At 41.4% G+C, this 16,667-nt stretch overlaps 2 protein-coding genes across 6 annotated transcripts in view; one reads left to right on the forward strand and one right to left on the reverse strand.

Moving 5' to 3' along the window:
- Positions 1-16,667, reverse strand: part of ASCC1 (activating signal cointegrator 1 complex subunit 1) — a 75,792-nt gene that overhangs the window by 46,902 nt on the left and 12,223 nt on the right. The window contains exon 1 of one of the 2 annotated variants that reach the window (XM_067552714.1): positions 205-252. The exons of the other annotated variant lie outside the window; for it this stretch is intronic. The gene's annotated coding sequence lies outside the window, so the exon portion shown is untranslated. Of the gene's footprint in view, positions 1-204; positions 253-16,667 lie in introns of those variants that run through there. 2 annotated transcript variants of the gene reach the window in all.
- ANAPC16 (anaphase promoting complex subunit 16) lies at positions 44-16,474 on the forward strand. 4 transcript variants are annotated; one of them, XM_067552719.1, is made up of 4 exons: positions 44-129; positions 3,844-3,998; positions 12,264-12,338; positions 15,639-16,474. In XM_067552719.1, exons 2-4 carry the CDS (start codon positions 3,857-3,859, stop codon positions 15,752-15,754), a joined length of 333 nt encoding a protein of 110 aa, XP_067408820.1. In that variant the 5' UTR covers positions 44-129; positions 3,844-3,856; the 3' UTR covers positions 15,755-16,474. The 4 variants fall into 4 exon arrangements, with proteins under 4 accessions (XP_067408820.1, XP_067408822.1, XP_067408821.1 ...); XM_067552721.1 differs by having other exon boundaries at positions 124-217; XM_067552720.1 differs by lacking the exon at positions 44-129 and adding an exon at positions 2,650-2,829.

The raw sequence follows: 16,667 nt of genomic DNA on the forward strand, positions 1-16,667 counted from the left end.
CGTGTTACGTGCCGGCTCAGCATGTAGCGCGCCTGGCGCGAGCACGCAGCCCCGCCCCGCCCCGCCTTGGCGCCTTCGCTTATTCGCTGACGAGCGGCCAACAACCGCTGCCCGGGCGCCACTAGCCAGGTGAGGATGTGGGGTGAGGGCTGCTAGGACCGGGGCGGGAGCCAGGGCGCCGACTGGGCCGCGTGCCTCACTCACCGGCTGCCGTTGGGTACGGAAACCAGGAGGGCCTGGCTGGCGGGCGGGGGCAGGCTCGAGCTCGAGGGGGGAGGTGCGCGCATGTGCTGTCGCTCCTGTACCGGTCCTCGCGCAGGCGCACTAGCCTTTTAAATTGCCGGACCCCCCTGCGATAGTCTTCGCCTATAGGGGCGAGGGCTGAGCTAACTCGGGGGGCCTCGGCCCCAACCCCAGCACACGCAGTCGCCCGTCTCAGAACCCGCCCCGGCTATATCGCCAGCGGCGTTGGGGGCCCGAGCCCCCCTCGATTTCCAGGGCACGGGGCAGCCTGGCTGCCAGCCCGCTCCGCGAGAAGGCAGAGCTAGGCCCAGGGGCCCCAGCCCCTTCTACCGCGCCCTGGGGAAGAATCCAGCCATTCCAGCCCCGTTCACAGGCGCTCTCAGTCCAGCCCTCCCGCCCTCACTCACCCACCCACACAGACATGCTGTAGTCGTAGTGGTGCTGCTGGTTCACTTGAGAGTGGGAGGAAAAGGAGGGACGCCCCGCCCGCCCAGCAATGCCCGGGGAAAGGGAGCTGCCAGACAAAGCGCTGCAGGTTAAAGGATATACCTAGGCCGAGGGGTGGGAGAAAACATTCTCTCAGCCATGAAGTGGAGGGAAAAGTGACCGCAAGCACTGGGGGAGAGGTGCTGCCAAATGTCCACCTGGACCAAGGGCTCTATCAATCTATGCACAGCACTCCCTTCCGGTCCTGGGTGGTTTCCTGCTTTCCTATGGACACTCCCTCTTCCCTTAATTCACTGTCGTCGTAATAATCTTCGTAATAAATCCGCTAATGTGCAGTAAAACCTCTGCGCAAAGGATGCCTGACTCATTCTACCAAGAGAGGCTGTGGGTGAGGCTACAAGTTAGGGCCAGTATCACTCTTAATCCTCTGGGAAGCTCCCACTGAGGTCTAGAGGAGTTTTATGCAAAGACTAAATATAGCATCATTTGGGTGTAACTTTTTAATTGGTATTGTTACCTTGCATTATCTCTCACCTTGAGGGAAGAGATTTGCCCCAAAATTAGCACCACTGTTGCTTCTCCTCTGTTTCTTTACCTCCCTGTCATCTCCTGTTTTTCTCCCACATACTTATTTCTTCCCTCCACTTTTCTCTCACTCCCCCTTATTTGCTCTTTTCCATATTCTCCTTCCCCCATTTTTATGCACCTTTGTTTTTCTCCAGCATCAAAATGTTATATATAGAGCCTGCTACTGTAAATAGGAGGGGCTAGGTTTGTGGGATCCTAGGTAGTTTCACTTTCCAGGTACACACAGAATCAGAAGGAAACTGACTAACCCATGTCAGTTTCTTTCTTCTCAAGCTCCCACACTTTTTGTGCCAAATGATTAGGACCATAAAAGTATTTACTCTCCTAACTTCCTAAATAGCTTTGAGAACCTGGATTAGGTCCATGCAATTACGAACAGTTTCTCTTTGCAGCCAGCTTTGTGTTCAAAGCATGGAGCTGCTGATGAATCAGCATCTATTCCTAAGAAGCTGAGCTGAAATGTAATTTTAAATTGTCATGCAGAATGGATGAATATATTGCTCACACCTTGAGCTTGACATCCAGCTTTCCTGGGATTCAAAAGAGAAGTTCTGCATTGGTGATGGATAGGGAAGTGAATGAAGGTGATAGAGAAGGATGAGATATAAGTCCTAGGATAAGGATAATGGGCCAGACAAGCAAGGAGTCAGTAGCCTTAGAGGAAAAGAGAGAAGACAGTCATAATTCAAGAATGTTCATGTTGGGTTCTGTGGCAATGCTTCTATAGTCCCTGTAGTGTAGACATCACCAAATAAAAATGTTGTAGAAGATGGGTGAGAAATTAGTGGGTAATAAAAACAATAGACACTCCAGTATCTAATGGAAAGTGATACTTACAACTGACTGACAGAAAGCTTGAATGCCCTATCAAAATATATTTAAGCAGTTCTGTTATGCTACAGTTAGGTCGATGTCAGCTTACGTTGACCTAATTACATCAGTGTACACGCTACAGCCTTGGTCCTGCTGATGTAAGTGCCCTACTACACGGACATAATGATGTGAGGCATAGGGTTTATGTTGGTATAGTTAGGGTGATGCAATGTTGGTGTAGACTCTGCGGATTATGTACATAGTCTGTTGGCTGTCATTCTTGTCACTCCATGCTGGAGCCCTGAAATTGACAAGAAAGCTGCACAGAGCTGGGAGGGGAGTGGAAGCATTCCAGCTAGAACTCTGCAGCTCCCACTCCCAGCCAGGCTGCTGCCCGGGCTCCTTGCATCTGGCTCCCAGCTGGACGGCTGCCTCCTGGCTTCTCCACTCTACATCAGGAGCCTAACTGCTGGGAGCTTGGCAGCTGCCTGGGCTCTAGGTGCTGAGCTCTCTGCTGGGAGCCTGGGTAGCTGCTGTAGCTGCCTTGCTCCCAGTGGGACCGAAGAGCCCAGGTGGACAGCTGTGTTCCTGGCAAGGATGTGAGCCCCCCTCAGTGGAAGCACTCCTGTGGAGGACGTGTACCACCAACAGAAGGACGACCGGGTGGAGATGAACCACCACAGTAATTACCTAACATAGGTCATCTTAAGCTTGTAGTGTGGACATGTCCTAAGGAAGGTGAGTCTTAAAAGCAGGAAAGGGGTGGATATGTGAAGAGTTAAAGTGATCAGATGGCAGACTGTGCTAAATGGCCAAAAGGATTCCCAACTATTATTATTCTCAATTGCAATTTAAAAATAAAAAGATACAAACAAAATGTATATTTAGGACCAAAGTGCAGCAGAGGAATCAAGACCATTTTAAGACCATAGCATTTCTTCACACAGGGAGTGATGTGAGGAGGGAGCAGTCTTTTGGCTCTAAATTTTATAGCAGAATGTTTTGGAGATTTGTTGGGTTTTTTTGCACAACTGGGGAGTGAGACTTGTTCTTCATGTTTGTGGCTAGTGGAAAAAGAAATATCTGCAGAAGGTGAATCGAGTGTAATGGTCTGCATACTCTGATCTTACTCAGACTCCCCAATATTCCACTTTGCCAAGGCATCTGAGCATTATTTTCATTTATTTTTGGGTGCCACCAAGTGATAAAATTGTGAACTGCATTTTGTACTAAAATATATGTAGGAAATCTGCTGTAGTTTTAATATAGTCATAGTGCAGCCCTCAAAAACCAGTTTTCCCTAGGGTGCAGAGCTCTACTTAAAAATATTTACTTTTTGAGTGAAAAACAGATAGCTAACAAAGGCCAGTACTTCTCAGCCATGAAGTTTCTTGTTTCCATAGTCTAGAACCTTAATTAGACACTGGCTCCCTGTGGACCTCACTCCTGACCTATAACCCTCTGCAATTGGACAACCAATGAAGGCAAGTTTTGTGGTGGATTTGAGATGTGGATGCAGGAAAACTAAGATAGGAATCACCAAACAAGTTTTCACCTATGAATATGTCCATTTGAACCCAGGTCTCTGGAGGCAAAAAGCTGTGCTTGGTTAGATGCCATGAAGTAAGTGGCAATACCTTAGTCAGGCGCATGTTGTCAAGGTCACTAGGACCTCTTCTCTTTTCATACAATACTGAGTTAGCAAAACTGAGGTAGAGAAGGAAAAGGTAACTTTTTCTCTGTTGCCTTCAGGTTAAAGGGAGAAATGGCTGCCTCCTCTTCATCCTCTTCAGCTGGTGGAGTCAGTGGAAGCTCTGTAACTGGATCTGGGTTCAGTGTCTCGGAACTTGCCCCACCACGGAAAGCCCTTTTTACGTACCCGAAAGGAGCTGGAGAAATGTTAGAAGGTGATTGCTCTGTTTGACATTTTGCTGTCATTGAACTACTGTTGATAAAGTTTACAGAATATACACAAAGATAGGATTCTTAATGTCATTTTAGGCACAAAGGATTTAATTGTAAAAGGAAGGAGATCTGAGTAGGTAATACTAGGTCTGTCTCTGCTTTCAATATCCCTGCTGCCATGTTCTTTCCTTCATTTCTAAAATCATGATAAATTCTTTACCTCTATTCATCTCAAACTTTAAAATGGCATAGGATTGTTTTTCCTTCATCTGTTTAAAAACAAATCTAAATGGTCTGATTTTTAGACCTACAAAAACAAAGAAATCTCAGACTTCACAGGAAGCATGGCAGGAGTTGGGACAGGAACGACTGCATCTGACAAACAGCATGGCTGTGTTAGCTTCTTATTGCTAACTACTACTTTGGTGTCATAAAATGAAAATTACTGTAGAGATGACTGATGGGGTTATGTTCTTCTTTGGCAAATCCTCTTCTATTTAGGTTCATAGGGTCAGATTCATAGGGTCAGAAACAGAAGGGAAGCCAGCTTGTGCCTTTACTACTCAGGGACTGAAAGTCTGAGATGGCCTGTTTAGGCCACAGCATAGGCTAGGGTAGCCTTGAGGTCTAACTTGCACCCCTGCTCTAGTGGGCTACTACTGTTGTTAAGGTTGTCTCCACCACCTCCTGGACCCTGAAGGGGAAAGGGGACTAGCTGGCAAAGCCATATATGGAGCTGGCATACACAGGCCTTTTGCGATGGTGGGGGCATATGTGTGCCACTTGGAAGCAGTTTAGCTGGTGCAACAGGGCTGTAGCACAATGATGAATCTGGCCTATGGGGCTCTTTTCAGATTGCTGAATAATGGGCAAATTCATCCCTGCTGTTACTCCATTGACATCAATGGAGTAAGAGCAGGGATGAACTTGGTCTTACGTGTTTCATGTTCATATCTGAAATGCCATTGCATTTGTCTAAAATTTAATCACAAGGATCTCTTCAGTTAGATATGAGTGTGTGTTCACATAATATATGCTGGTTAGAAAAGGCTTCCATTTTCCTAGGGTTGGGCATTTGACTGGTCCAAATATAGTCATCAATTGACCAATGAAATATTGTCAAAAATGGTCAAATATTTTAAGGCACTAATTTATGAGAACTGTAACAAAAAAAAGTAAGATTTTTATGCTGTTCAATAGGCCTAACCTGAGATAAATATTTACGCCTACCTACAAAAAAAGTTACTAAGCTGAGTTAATTTAAGTCAGAAGAATGCAAAACACAATGAAATAAAGTTCTAAAGAAAGAACGAATAATTGCTATTACCTTTTTAGTAGTGTTATGTTAACATTTAAATGTGAACGTTATTCAAGACTGAACAGTTACAAAAGAAAAGAAAAATGAAATTAAACAAATAAACACATAGCATCTGTAAACAAAAAAAAAAGTAATTTTTAAATGCCCTTATGCTAGGTAGGCAGCAGGCCAACTCTCCATGCAGCTTAATGCCTGTGAATCTCTTTGTTTTGGGTGAGATGGCTTAATGACTGTGAAACTTCCTCTCCATCCTCCACTCCCCTCTGAGTTAATTTCTGTATGCATGTCTAATCAGTTTAGATTGTAAGCTTTTGGGAGCAGGGACTGTCTCTTTTAATGTCTTTTTGTTTAATGTCCTTGTAAGCTGCTATGTATGTTAAAGGCCTGGTATACAAATAAAGATATACATACAATGTTTATTCTCAAGATTCGAGCCAACCAAGATGCTCAACTTTCAATTAGTTCACTTTTTCCCCAACAGGTAGCATTAGTATGTAGTAAAGAGAGCCATCAAGACATTTAAGTAGAGTTGCTAACAGGTTGCACCACAATGCAATCCAAAAGGTAGGCCATTGTCTACATCAAGGCATCCTTGCTGGAATATTTTACAATATTTGACCATGGTAAATAATTAGTGATGTGATCAGATGAAAGGAGGTTAATGTTCATTAGGTTTTAATAAAGCTGCTCATTTGACCAGCTTTTTTTTCTTTGTTTACATTTGGTGTAATTTATTTGTCTTTCTGCCTTTTTTCCCCTTACTTTTTAGCTGTAGGATGGAGTACAAGGGCAGACAAAAGGGTCCACAACATACCTGCCTGTGATTGAAACTCAAGAGTTTTCAATTCTGTAGGGCTGGGGTTTTTGCATAGCACGGTGTGTTATGTTCATTAAAATACATGGGCCTACTGCTGCCCCCATTTAAGTCAATATTTATACAGCAGCACTAATGTCAGTTATGGATCTGATGTAATCTGCTCTTTGAAGGAGCAGTGGTTTGGGTGGTCTAAGCATCAGCATCACCTAAACTCTGTGGAACTACAGTAGTTCAAATCCCAACAGGGTCAACTCTGGCCTTTATTTCTTTGAGGTAAATAAAGAGTTCCATGCAGTTTACTTGAGGGAAAGGAGAGTCTTAGAGATCTGTCTGCTCTTATTGCTCTCCATGTAAGAATATGGGCCATAACTGTGTAAGCCCAGGTGTTTGCTTCAATATCCATAGCCAGAATTTCCCCTCCCTTTGTTGCTGTGCAGTGAGCTGTGTATCAGTTACAACCTCCTTGGAAGTAACCGTATTTCAGTGGAGCTGTATGTATAATTATGAATGAAAGGCCACTAGATAAATGTAAATCATCATCTAAAACGACTTAGGTTAGTTGGTATGCTGGGTACTGATAGTGTTTTAGTAATTACATATTATGCCATATCATTGATTAAGGTTTTTAGACATTAGTCTGTGTGCCAGACTTGAAATAATTATGACTAAAGACTTGTTTACAGAATGTAATGAGCCCTCAAAGTAAATTAAAATTATGAAGTACTTCAAGTTACTGAATTGATGGGTGACTGCTTCACAAGATTCAGCTCGTAGAACAGGATTTTTGGTATGCAGGGTTATAGGGCCTAAGTAGGCTGGCAATACCACTGCTTCATTTGAGTCAAGACATGGTGGGGTGCATTTTAAAACATAATGAACATTAATATCCTTTTATTTGAGCACATTACTAATATCTAAGAGGGCACTGTAATTGCAAAGGAGGCTTGGAAGATAAGCCTGTATGACAGTGGAATTCTGATAATGGTGAACAGTAGATCAGCCTCTGACTCATCCCTTTTAAATATAACTAGATCCGAGGATGGGATTTTCCAGGGCCAGTGGCAAGGCTCTCATACAGAAAAGGATACAACCTTTGAAATTTTCTCTGCTTGTTTAGTTTAGGAGTCTTTTAGGCAGGTTATATTTATTTGATTTAACTTTTGGTCGATCTGTTTCCTGATAACATGGTGACTAATCTATTTTGAGTGGTAGTAGCAATTTAATGCTATCCTTGTTACAGGATGCTTCATTTAATTTAGAATTTTAATTTCTTAGATAACATCCCACATGTTCATTCTTTCTTCAAGTGGATGTTGTTGGCACTGTGCTGGCTGGATACTGTGGTGGCCTTTTTTCAAATAAAGCAATTAAAATATTCATAAACGTCACCAAATTGCACATCTTTTTCAAGTAGCTTTAGAATTTTTTAAAATAATGGACTCTTGGATTCCCTAAGACTACTACGGGTAAGTCCAAGATCCATCGAGCAGTTTTTAAAATAATGTCATTTATCATGTTATTTACAATGTATTGCAGACTCCCTTATTTCTAAGATAATTGTATAATCAATTAATGATTGTAAGATGCACGAGTAATTTTAAGTGACTTGCATGGGGTTATGATTATTCTTGTGGAAATTGCAAGGTATATAAGGAAGTTAGTATATTTGATTGTTTAAACTCAGAGTGAGTCAGAGATTGCCAGAAAATTAGCTGACTTCTGCTTAGCTTGCTTCCAGTTGAAAAAGAAGCAACGTCATGTTGATGAATTTGTAGCATTTCTTTAAGTACAACCTACTTGCCTAAGTGATAGGCTCTGTAAAATGATTAAAATAAACGAGGTAATGCAGAATAATCACATTCTTCCAGATCAGATAAATCAAGTGAAGTCAAAGGATTACATATAAATTAGCCTATGTTCAGTTTCTATTCAGTGTGTTGAGAATTCACTTTCCTTGGGCCGGGTTGTTCAGCCCGTATTCAGGCAAAGCTCCCAATGGTGACAATGGAAGGCTTGAAAACTCCACTCATCTTCTGTTGATTAGAGTAAAAGATACTGTGCTACCACTAGCCCTGCAATTTAAAAGAATGAGTGTATTCATCTAACTTTCTATTAATATATTTTAAAAATAACTTCGCACAACTCCAATGATTTTGTTAGACTTTCTTCTCCTTCCCGGTTTCACTCCACTTTCCCAGTCATGGAGCGAGCTTGTGTGTTGTCTTCAGTGTCCGTTTCTTCATTTCTTTGTCTCCTTTCACCATATTGTGTTTTCTGTCTCCTCCACTATATTGTTGGACTTCTCTCCAAGCTCTCTCAATATGCTTATCCAATCAATTTTTCCTGCCTGCCCCCCCTAACTCCACTCACTCCTGTCCAAATCACACACAAAGCTGGAAAAGTTTTATCAGACACCTAGTAAACAGAGGACGAAACCCCTAGCCAAAGACTGATGTGAAAGGTGAGGGGCAGAGCCCAGGTAAGAAGCCAAATTCTCTTTATTACTGTGCTGCTCATATAGTGGGGGATCCTGGACTTCTACACTCGTGCTGTCCCGGTACTTTGTTTAAGTCTTTAGTATCATCCTGTAGCTTGTAGGTGTCTGATAAATTGAATCCTCTCCTTTCCCCCCATATACCTCTGGCTGCTGGAAGTGAGGAACATTGTATTTCTGTTCCACCAGAATTATCTGGATGCTAGGGGGTGAGTGGAGCTTTACTAGCCTATTCTTCCCTGACTCTCCTGGCTGCTGCAGTGGAGAGCTAAACTACTTTATGCCAGTGTTTCTCAATGACCGTCCCTGAGATCTCCCTGGCACAGCTTAGGAAGGCAACAAGCCAGCCCCTGGTATCAAAAAGATAGGGAAACATTGATCTATGTCGCCTCTAGTTTGGTTTTTAGTTATCATACTGCGTTTGTCTATCGCCTGTCTCTGCTGTTGCCCAGTTTTTCAAGCATTAGCAGAGTGAAAATGACTTGACAATCTATTTTGCTGCCACCCACTGGGTTCTGAATAGCTGCAGCGAGGCTGAAAAGACTCAATTTTCACTGTGCTGCAAAGCTCCAAGCAGTGGTAGAGGCATTTGAGTCATCTGCAAACAAGACAGTACTGTATTAATGGCATTCAGTTCATGTTGTGAAAGTTATCTTCACAATAATAAGAGCTAGCAAATGTGTTTTAAAATAACATCTTAGATGCAGATGCAGCAGTTGATGGCACTTGCCTGGAAAAGCTTTCTGCTGTCCCTAGTCAAGTGGATTTTTCAGGCCCTAGGAAAGGGAGTTTTGCATAAAAAAGGAAGGGGGAATAGGGTTTCTGAATATTATTAAGTACCATGCAAAATTGAGAACTATTATTAAGCTACATGCAGAGATTTTGCTAGAAATCTGCATATGGCAACTGCTGAATCTTCTCCTTGTGGGATGAATTGAAAGAGATAAAAGGAAGGTCACGCTCAGAACTATGTATTTGATAGGAATTACGCCTTTGAAAGTATCTCCTGCCATGTTTAAACAACTAAAAAAGTTAGTTAAAATGAATTGTAGACTTTGCTGATGTAGACAGCCCACATCAATATTTAAGAACCAGGGTAAAATGCTTTTTCCTATCATGTCTTTATTATTAGCTCCCATTGCCAGATGAGACTCTTCTAGAATGATTACATACTTACTAGGTTGAGGACAAAGTTGAACCTGGCTTTTCCATCTAGTAATGTATAGGTCACTTTCTATTTGGAGCACCTCCATCCTTTTTAAGAGGAAACAGATTTAACATTAGTGTATTGTAAAGAGTTTGCTAAATGTGATATGGAAAGTTCCAGGCTGTTCCATGTCTGGGAGAATCTAGGCTTGGGAGAATTAAATGCAGACAATTCTGCGACAATACAAGTGTTATAGATTGCAATAAGGTTTCTGCTGCTTGTGGTGTCACATTCTAGGATTTCTTCAGTAAATCATGAAGTACCAAATAGGCCTTGGGTGGTGGGTGGGGAGAAATAATTGCAAAAGGTTTATGAAAGCTGACTTCTGAGCTGAATGCCTTCCACAACCTGGTTAGTAGGGATATTTCAGCATGGAAATCTGTACTTAGCTTGTCAGTTTCAGTTACCAGTTCATTTTTAAAACTGGTACTGAAGTGCTACATTACATACAATAAGACATGACAAGACAGTGAAGGATTTTGTAGTTGTTAAAAAACTGGTATATTTTAATGCTAGGCCACCTTACTTGATGCATAGGAAGATGGCCTAGCAGAAGAAAGATGTCTCTTATTTGGAGGACTCTATATTCTATGTTTAAAGTTCATTTAGCAGAGAATGTGTATAAATGTCTTAACTGTATATTTATCCTAATAGCCACAAATATAAGCAATCAGTCTGTATGTGAGCATCTCTTTTTGTGCTGAAAGAGAGCTGGCGTGATCTATAGAAATGTAACTTCTTTGCCCTTAGTTTTTTAGAATAACATTTTACTCGCATAAAATGGGATTATTTTAAATGGGGTGTGTATAGAATAATAAATGCTGGAAGTATCACTTATACCATTAATCTATAATTCACTGTAAGGTTATCTATTGTTCCATATGTTCAGTAATCTGTCTGTGGCACAAAATGTACTCTTTTCTACCTCAGAACTTGAAGTTAATTAGATTTTATCAGCTTCAGGGAAGTGGCTATGTATTATAGCCCTTTCAGTTGCTGCACAAAATATTTTCAAGTGGTGGAAACTAAACCCTGTCTACAGGTGTACAATCAGATAATGGAAGAATACACCATGGTGTTGATACAGCAAGGCTTACATACAGATGAAGCAACAACAGATGTTTTCCCTGAGAAGGCCTTTTATATTAGGTAATAATGCATAGTCAGAGGTTGAGATAAGGTAGTACTAAAGAGTTTAAGACACTCCTATGCGTTGATGTGTACTCTAAACTCTTGTTGACAGTAGTGGGAGTTAAGGGGACTCTGTACTTTGCAGGATCTGGCCCAGTTTTTTCCTCCAATGTAGGTATCCTATTTCTGATTTATTGTGAGTCTATATTTGCATTTAGCAAATATATTGTCTATATGCAATGAATAGGCTGATGGACCATGGCTTGCTTTAAGGTTCGTATGTTTTTAAATCTTTTTTTTTTATGAAGTACAGATGGTGTTAAGTACCATGTCTCTCTAGAGCATCTCTCTTTCTCTAGCCATTTGTGCCATTTTCATATTCCACTGCATTGCTCTCAGCCAAGAAGTATTTCACCATTATGAACACAAGTCAGTCACCCTACAACCTCCCAAGAAGCCATTCACAGCTGAGTTTCTACAGTGTCTTCAGTTATGACTCTCCTACCATTTTTCAGGACATTCTCTGGCACCGTGACACAGTGCTTGGTCCTGTATTGCACTGCAGAACACTTGAATCTTAATTGAAATTGCAGAGCTTCTGTTAGACTTTCAAAAAAACAATATAGTTTTGTTTTAAGGATTAAATTTTTTAATTTTGTATTTGGACAGTTGAATTGTCATTGTCATACAAAGGCTACTCAACAATTGATTTTTAGCTATGTTTTCAGAAATACAGGGAAAACTTGAGCTTTATGGAGCACCTTTCAAACTATATCTCAAAAGACTTCCTAAAGCTAAGAGTTAGATCTTAAGAGCTGTGACTCTGTGGGCCAATGCAACAACTTTTATGAACTCAGCAATAGTTCTCAACATGTTGTATATTATACATATCTGTTTTATTAAGGAAGAGGTTGGTTGGCCCAGAGACCAAGATTTTCTTTTAATCAAAATGTCACAGCATCTTATCTTTCATATCCATCTCGACAGCCACCATCAGAGATAGGCACAAGAGGTACCATGATACCAAACCATACAGCAGCACACCTATTCTGTACTGCATTTCCATGTCAGCACTAGGTACAAGTCAAAGCCCTGGTGTGGGAGTTGAGCCCACAGCTTCCTGGACCAGAGTGCTGCACCTTACCAGAATAGGACATAGTGTCTAAAATAGATGAGCAAACGAAAAGCACACTTTCTGAACATAAAAATTATAAAACAAAAGTCCCACAGCACTTATTGAAAGTGTCTCAGTCATAAAACTCTTAGGAAAGATTAAATCACCTCTCTCTTCCATTTACAGATGGTTCAGAAAGATTCCTCTGTGAATCTGTTTTCAGCTATCAGGTTGCCTCTACACTAAAGCAAGTGAAACATGGTAAGCACTCAAATGTTGTATGTTTTGTGAGCATGTGTATAAGTTGACTGTGGAAGCTGCAGAGGAGGATATAAAAGGCCAACATGCGGTGGTGTGAACCACAAAAACAGAAAAAGCATTTAACTTCCAGAATTAGCACTAAATGAGACTATTGTTAGGTCCTTTTTTCAAATGTGATGCAAATATTGAATTAAACTCACACAGTGTGGAGGTGGGAGCAGAGAAGCGTTTCTAACCTCATGTTTCCATTATTCTGTGCTGTACTGTATGCACAAGAGGTGAGGTCTGAACAGTGGGCAGAGAGCAAGAACCTCTCACATTCTAAACTTGGCTGTAATATAGACTCAGTTTCAGGCCTTAAGCAAGTCACTTAGGGTACGTCTACACTGCAATTAAACATCTGCAGCTGGCCCATGTCAGCTGAATCAGGCTTACAGGGACTGTAAAACTGTGGTGTAAATGTTCAAGCTCAGGCTGGAGCCCAGGCTGTGGGACCCCTGAGGGGGGAAGTCCCAGATTCAGCCCAAGCATCTACACTGTAATTTTACAGCCCCCACAGGACAAACCCCGCAAGCCTCAGTCAGCTGACACAGGCCCCTTGCAGGTGTTTAATTGCAGTGTAGACGTGCCCTTGAGCTCTCTGCATTAGTTTTCCTACCTACCCACACGATGCTGTGAGGATCAGTTTTGGTTCATAAAGTGCTCTGGAAGTGAAAAGTTGTTAAATGTTAAAATAGAATATAAAAATCATAAAGTGCTAAATATTATTATGCATGAAAGTATCCGATGCTGTTTGATTAAACTAACTCTATTTAATACCTGTTTATGGAGCCATCTTATTGTTTAAGCTAGTTCCCTTCCTATGTCCCAAGAGGTGATTGTACTGAAGGATGCTTGACTGCACAGTCCAATTGGGCTGATTAGCCTCTACTATCTGGATGTTTGATAAAGCCTAAGTTTCTTGGAAATCTGCATCTATTGCTTTTAGTAGTGTCCTTTTTCAATAGCCTTGTGGAATGGGCATTTCCTCAAATGTAGTGTTAATTTGAAATGCACCATGAACCCAGTGCTACAAGGTGTAGAGCATCCTCAACACCTGTTGACTTCGGTGACAGTTGAGGATGTTCAGCAACTCACAAGGATCTTGTTGCACTTTTAATTTATATTTGAATTTTAAAATTAAACTGATCATCTTTGGAGATGTTAGCTGAATTATAAGAGGAAGAGAGCAATGCAGCAGTGTCATTAGTTGCTTAGTCTTCATTTAGAGTAGACAAAACACTGTATGCACACAACCAGGCCTTCATGATTAAATTTATTCCCAGAGCACTGCTTTGGCCCTGAGTTGCAAAAGCATGCTGGGTAGATTGGCATGTAAAACTCCAAGTTTTGGGTTATTTTGAAGCACAGACCAGGTGCGAATAAGAAAGGGGAGGGTTTTAATATGAGTCATATATTTAATATAAAATACTAATTTAGCACTTTTGAAACTTTACATCACAGTACTAAACAATCAATCCTACAAGAACAGTCATTTATTTTAAAAGCAGTTCAACATTTTTATAAAGTAGTTCTAGTTTAAAGCATATGCATTTTATCATGTGACTTGCATTGATAAATCACCAATATTGGTGCATTTTTCCATATGGGTACTGAGCTATTGGACTGTTCTATGGGCCTAAGAGAGGTGGGTGGTATTGAGTTTCCTACCACACTGCTTTGGATGATCTAATAAAATTTGGAGTCATGGTACCAAGAAAAGGACCAGTTTTAAATAGAAACCAAGAGAAAAATTAATTGATTTATCCATGGAGGAGGTAGAAAAAACAAATCCCCAGCCACTTAAAAATGGAGTTTCAAACTCCCATTCCCCCCCCCCTTTTTTTTTTTTAAATAATTAGTATGTTCTGACTACTGAAAACTTTTATAGTAGAGTTATACAGGCCTCTCTCAACTGTCACTCATCAGAAGGGACAATCTCTCATGTTAGACCCAGATTTACCTTAGCTCCTATACAAATTTGCAGTTCTCTCACTTTCATATTTGTGCATTATTTTACATCACAAATGTTGAGGTATGAAACCGCTTATAGAGTAGAGGGTCCCATAGTTAGTTACTTGTGTAGGCAGAGCTTATTGCACACACTAGTGGATCCTTGCATTCCTCCATTCTCCCCTGTGGGTCTTGCATTCCTCCATTTCTCCTCATCAGCTCCCTCTCTGCCATTTTCCCATCCCCCTCTATTTCAAGGACTCCCTGCAACTCCCTCCATTCTCCTGCCTGCCAGGTGTTGTGTGTGCCCCATGTCCTCCCCTATGCCACAGCTCTTCCCATCCCCATTCCCCCCCCCCAACAGTTGGAGTTGTGGACCCCCCCCCCCCATGCCAGGGGCTCTGTGTGCCTCTTTTCCACCTCATACTAAGGTTCCTCAGTTTCCTCGCACCAGGGTTGTGTGCACAACCTCTTCCTCTCTACCAGGCGCTCCCCTGATTTCTGTCCCCACTGGAGATCATGTGTATTCCCTATTCCCCACCCCCATAGTCCCCATTATTATTGGTGTGGGAGATAAGTCATTCACAATGTCAACATGTTAAACTCTGTTGGGAGAATGAGCAGAGATGAGATGGGATCCTATTAATCTGGAGGCCATCTACCAGTTGTTTGATCTAGAGAAGTAATACTTGAATCTGTGGCTGTGCTAATCAGAAGGCAGGGTGCGTCTCAAGGTGTCCCCCCATTTCTCCTCTCTTAAGTTTTCCCCCAGATCAATAGGGTTCTGGCCACTGATGCCTAGAACATTCTCTGGAATTGATCAGCTGCAACACTCAAAAGTTACCACATTATATACCTACAGAGAAATACCACTGAGTTGTGTTTAAGCCTCCACAAGTCTCAGCCAGTTAATTATGCTAAAGAAAATAACCACACATTATTTTCAGCTTCTTGCACTAATAAGTTTGTGTTTCCCTCGTCGTCTTTGATCCACATTAAGGCCTCAGTATGTTCAGAGAGATGCAGATACATCTCCTATCCCACACTTGACATATAATTTTTAGTCCTTAAGAGGGTTAATGAAGACTATTCTCTTGTATGATCTGGTGAAGTCTCTGCTTATATAGGGAAAATATCAATACATGTTTTTTGTTTTAATGTTCAGACTAGTCTGACAGAGTGGAGTAAAACTGTTTTCCAATTACTAGATTATTAGGGAAGGACATGTCTGGTGCAAAGGATAATACATCTAATTAAAAGATTTAAGTGAAATGTTATTGCAAACATTTATCTTTGGACTTCTTGTAGATCAGCAAGTTGCTCGAATGGAAAAACTAGCTGGTTTAGTGGAAGAACTGGAAGCAGATGAGTGGAGATACAAGCCAATAGAGCAGCTGCTGGGGTTCACTCCATCATCAGGCTGAAAGCTTTGGGATCACTGGTGTTGAAAGACAACACAAATATACTGCACTTTGGACTGATTTTTAAATGTGCTGCCATTTATCAGGGTGTCCCCAGCTGCATTATGTTTTTTAAATCCACACCAGGTGGCTCTGTAATAGTATCCAGTCAGTTGCAACCACAAAACTGTAAATCTTTTTAGTCTTCTGCAGGGTAGACATTTGTTAATAATTCAGCAGAGCGTGATTTCTGTAACTTATGAGATGCAATGAGTTTTAAAGAACTTGGAGAATAACCTGTTTGTTTAAAGAGGAAGGGAAGGTTATTTTAAAATACTCAATCATTTATACTCACAATGGAGTGTACGTGCCTGAACTGGCCAGGTAATATCAATCATTCAGGACCTGGACACTTTTGCTATTTGAGTCCAAATCCTGGAGGGCAAAAGTATAAGGCACTGAATGGAAAGAAGGTTCTTTTTGAAGATGAATGTGATAATGAACTGTGAGGGGGTCAACTGAAGGTAAAAATGTTAACTGATTTCTATATTTAGATCTCCTTGGTTTTGCTGAGTCTTTCCTCTCTGCTGGTGTGTTTCTTTTTTGTTGACTGTACATAGCGTATTGGGAGAAGGGAGCTGCTGTTTAATGCACAGGCAGTGATTCAAAACATTGAAATCTGCTCTCCCTTTACCAACCATAAGATATTAAAACTGTTCCATGACCAATAAATTTCAAAGACAGTATGAAGTCTGTTTCTTTAACTTTTCTAAGGCTAGAGGACCTGAGGAAAGGAAATCAATTGTTTTGTGCGCAAGATGGGATGGAACAACAGAGGCAGCTCCGTAGGGTTATAATGGCTACCTACCTTCAAACTTAAGCCCAATTTAAAAAAAAAATCCCTCAAAACAAACCAAGCCCCCCTTTCCCCTTAAAA

This window comes from Emydura macquarii, unplaced genomic scaffold (assembly GCF_026122565.2).
Source record: "Emydura macquarii macquarii isolate MOO-44397 ecotype Brisbane River unplaced genomic scaffold, CSIRO-AGI_Emac_v2 contig_1390, whole genome shotgun sequence".
Taxonomy (NCBI): Eukaryota; Metazoa; Chordata; order Testudines; family Chelidae; genus Emydura; species Emydura macquarii.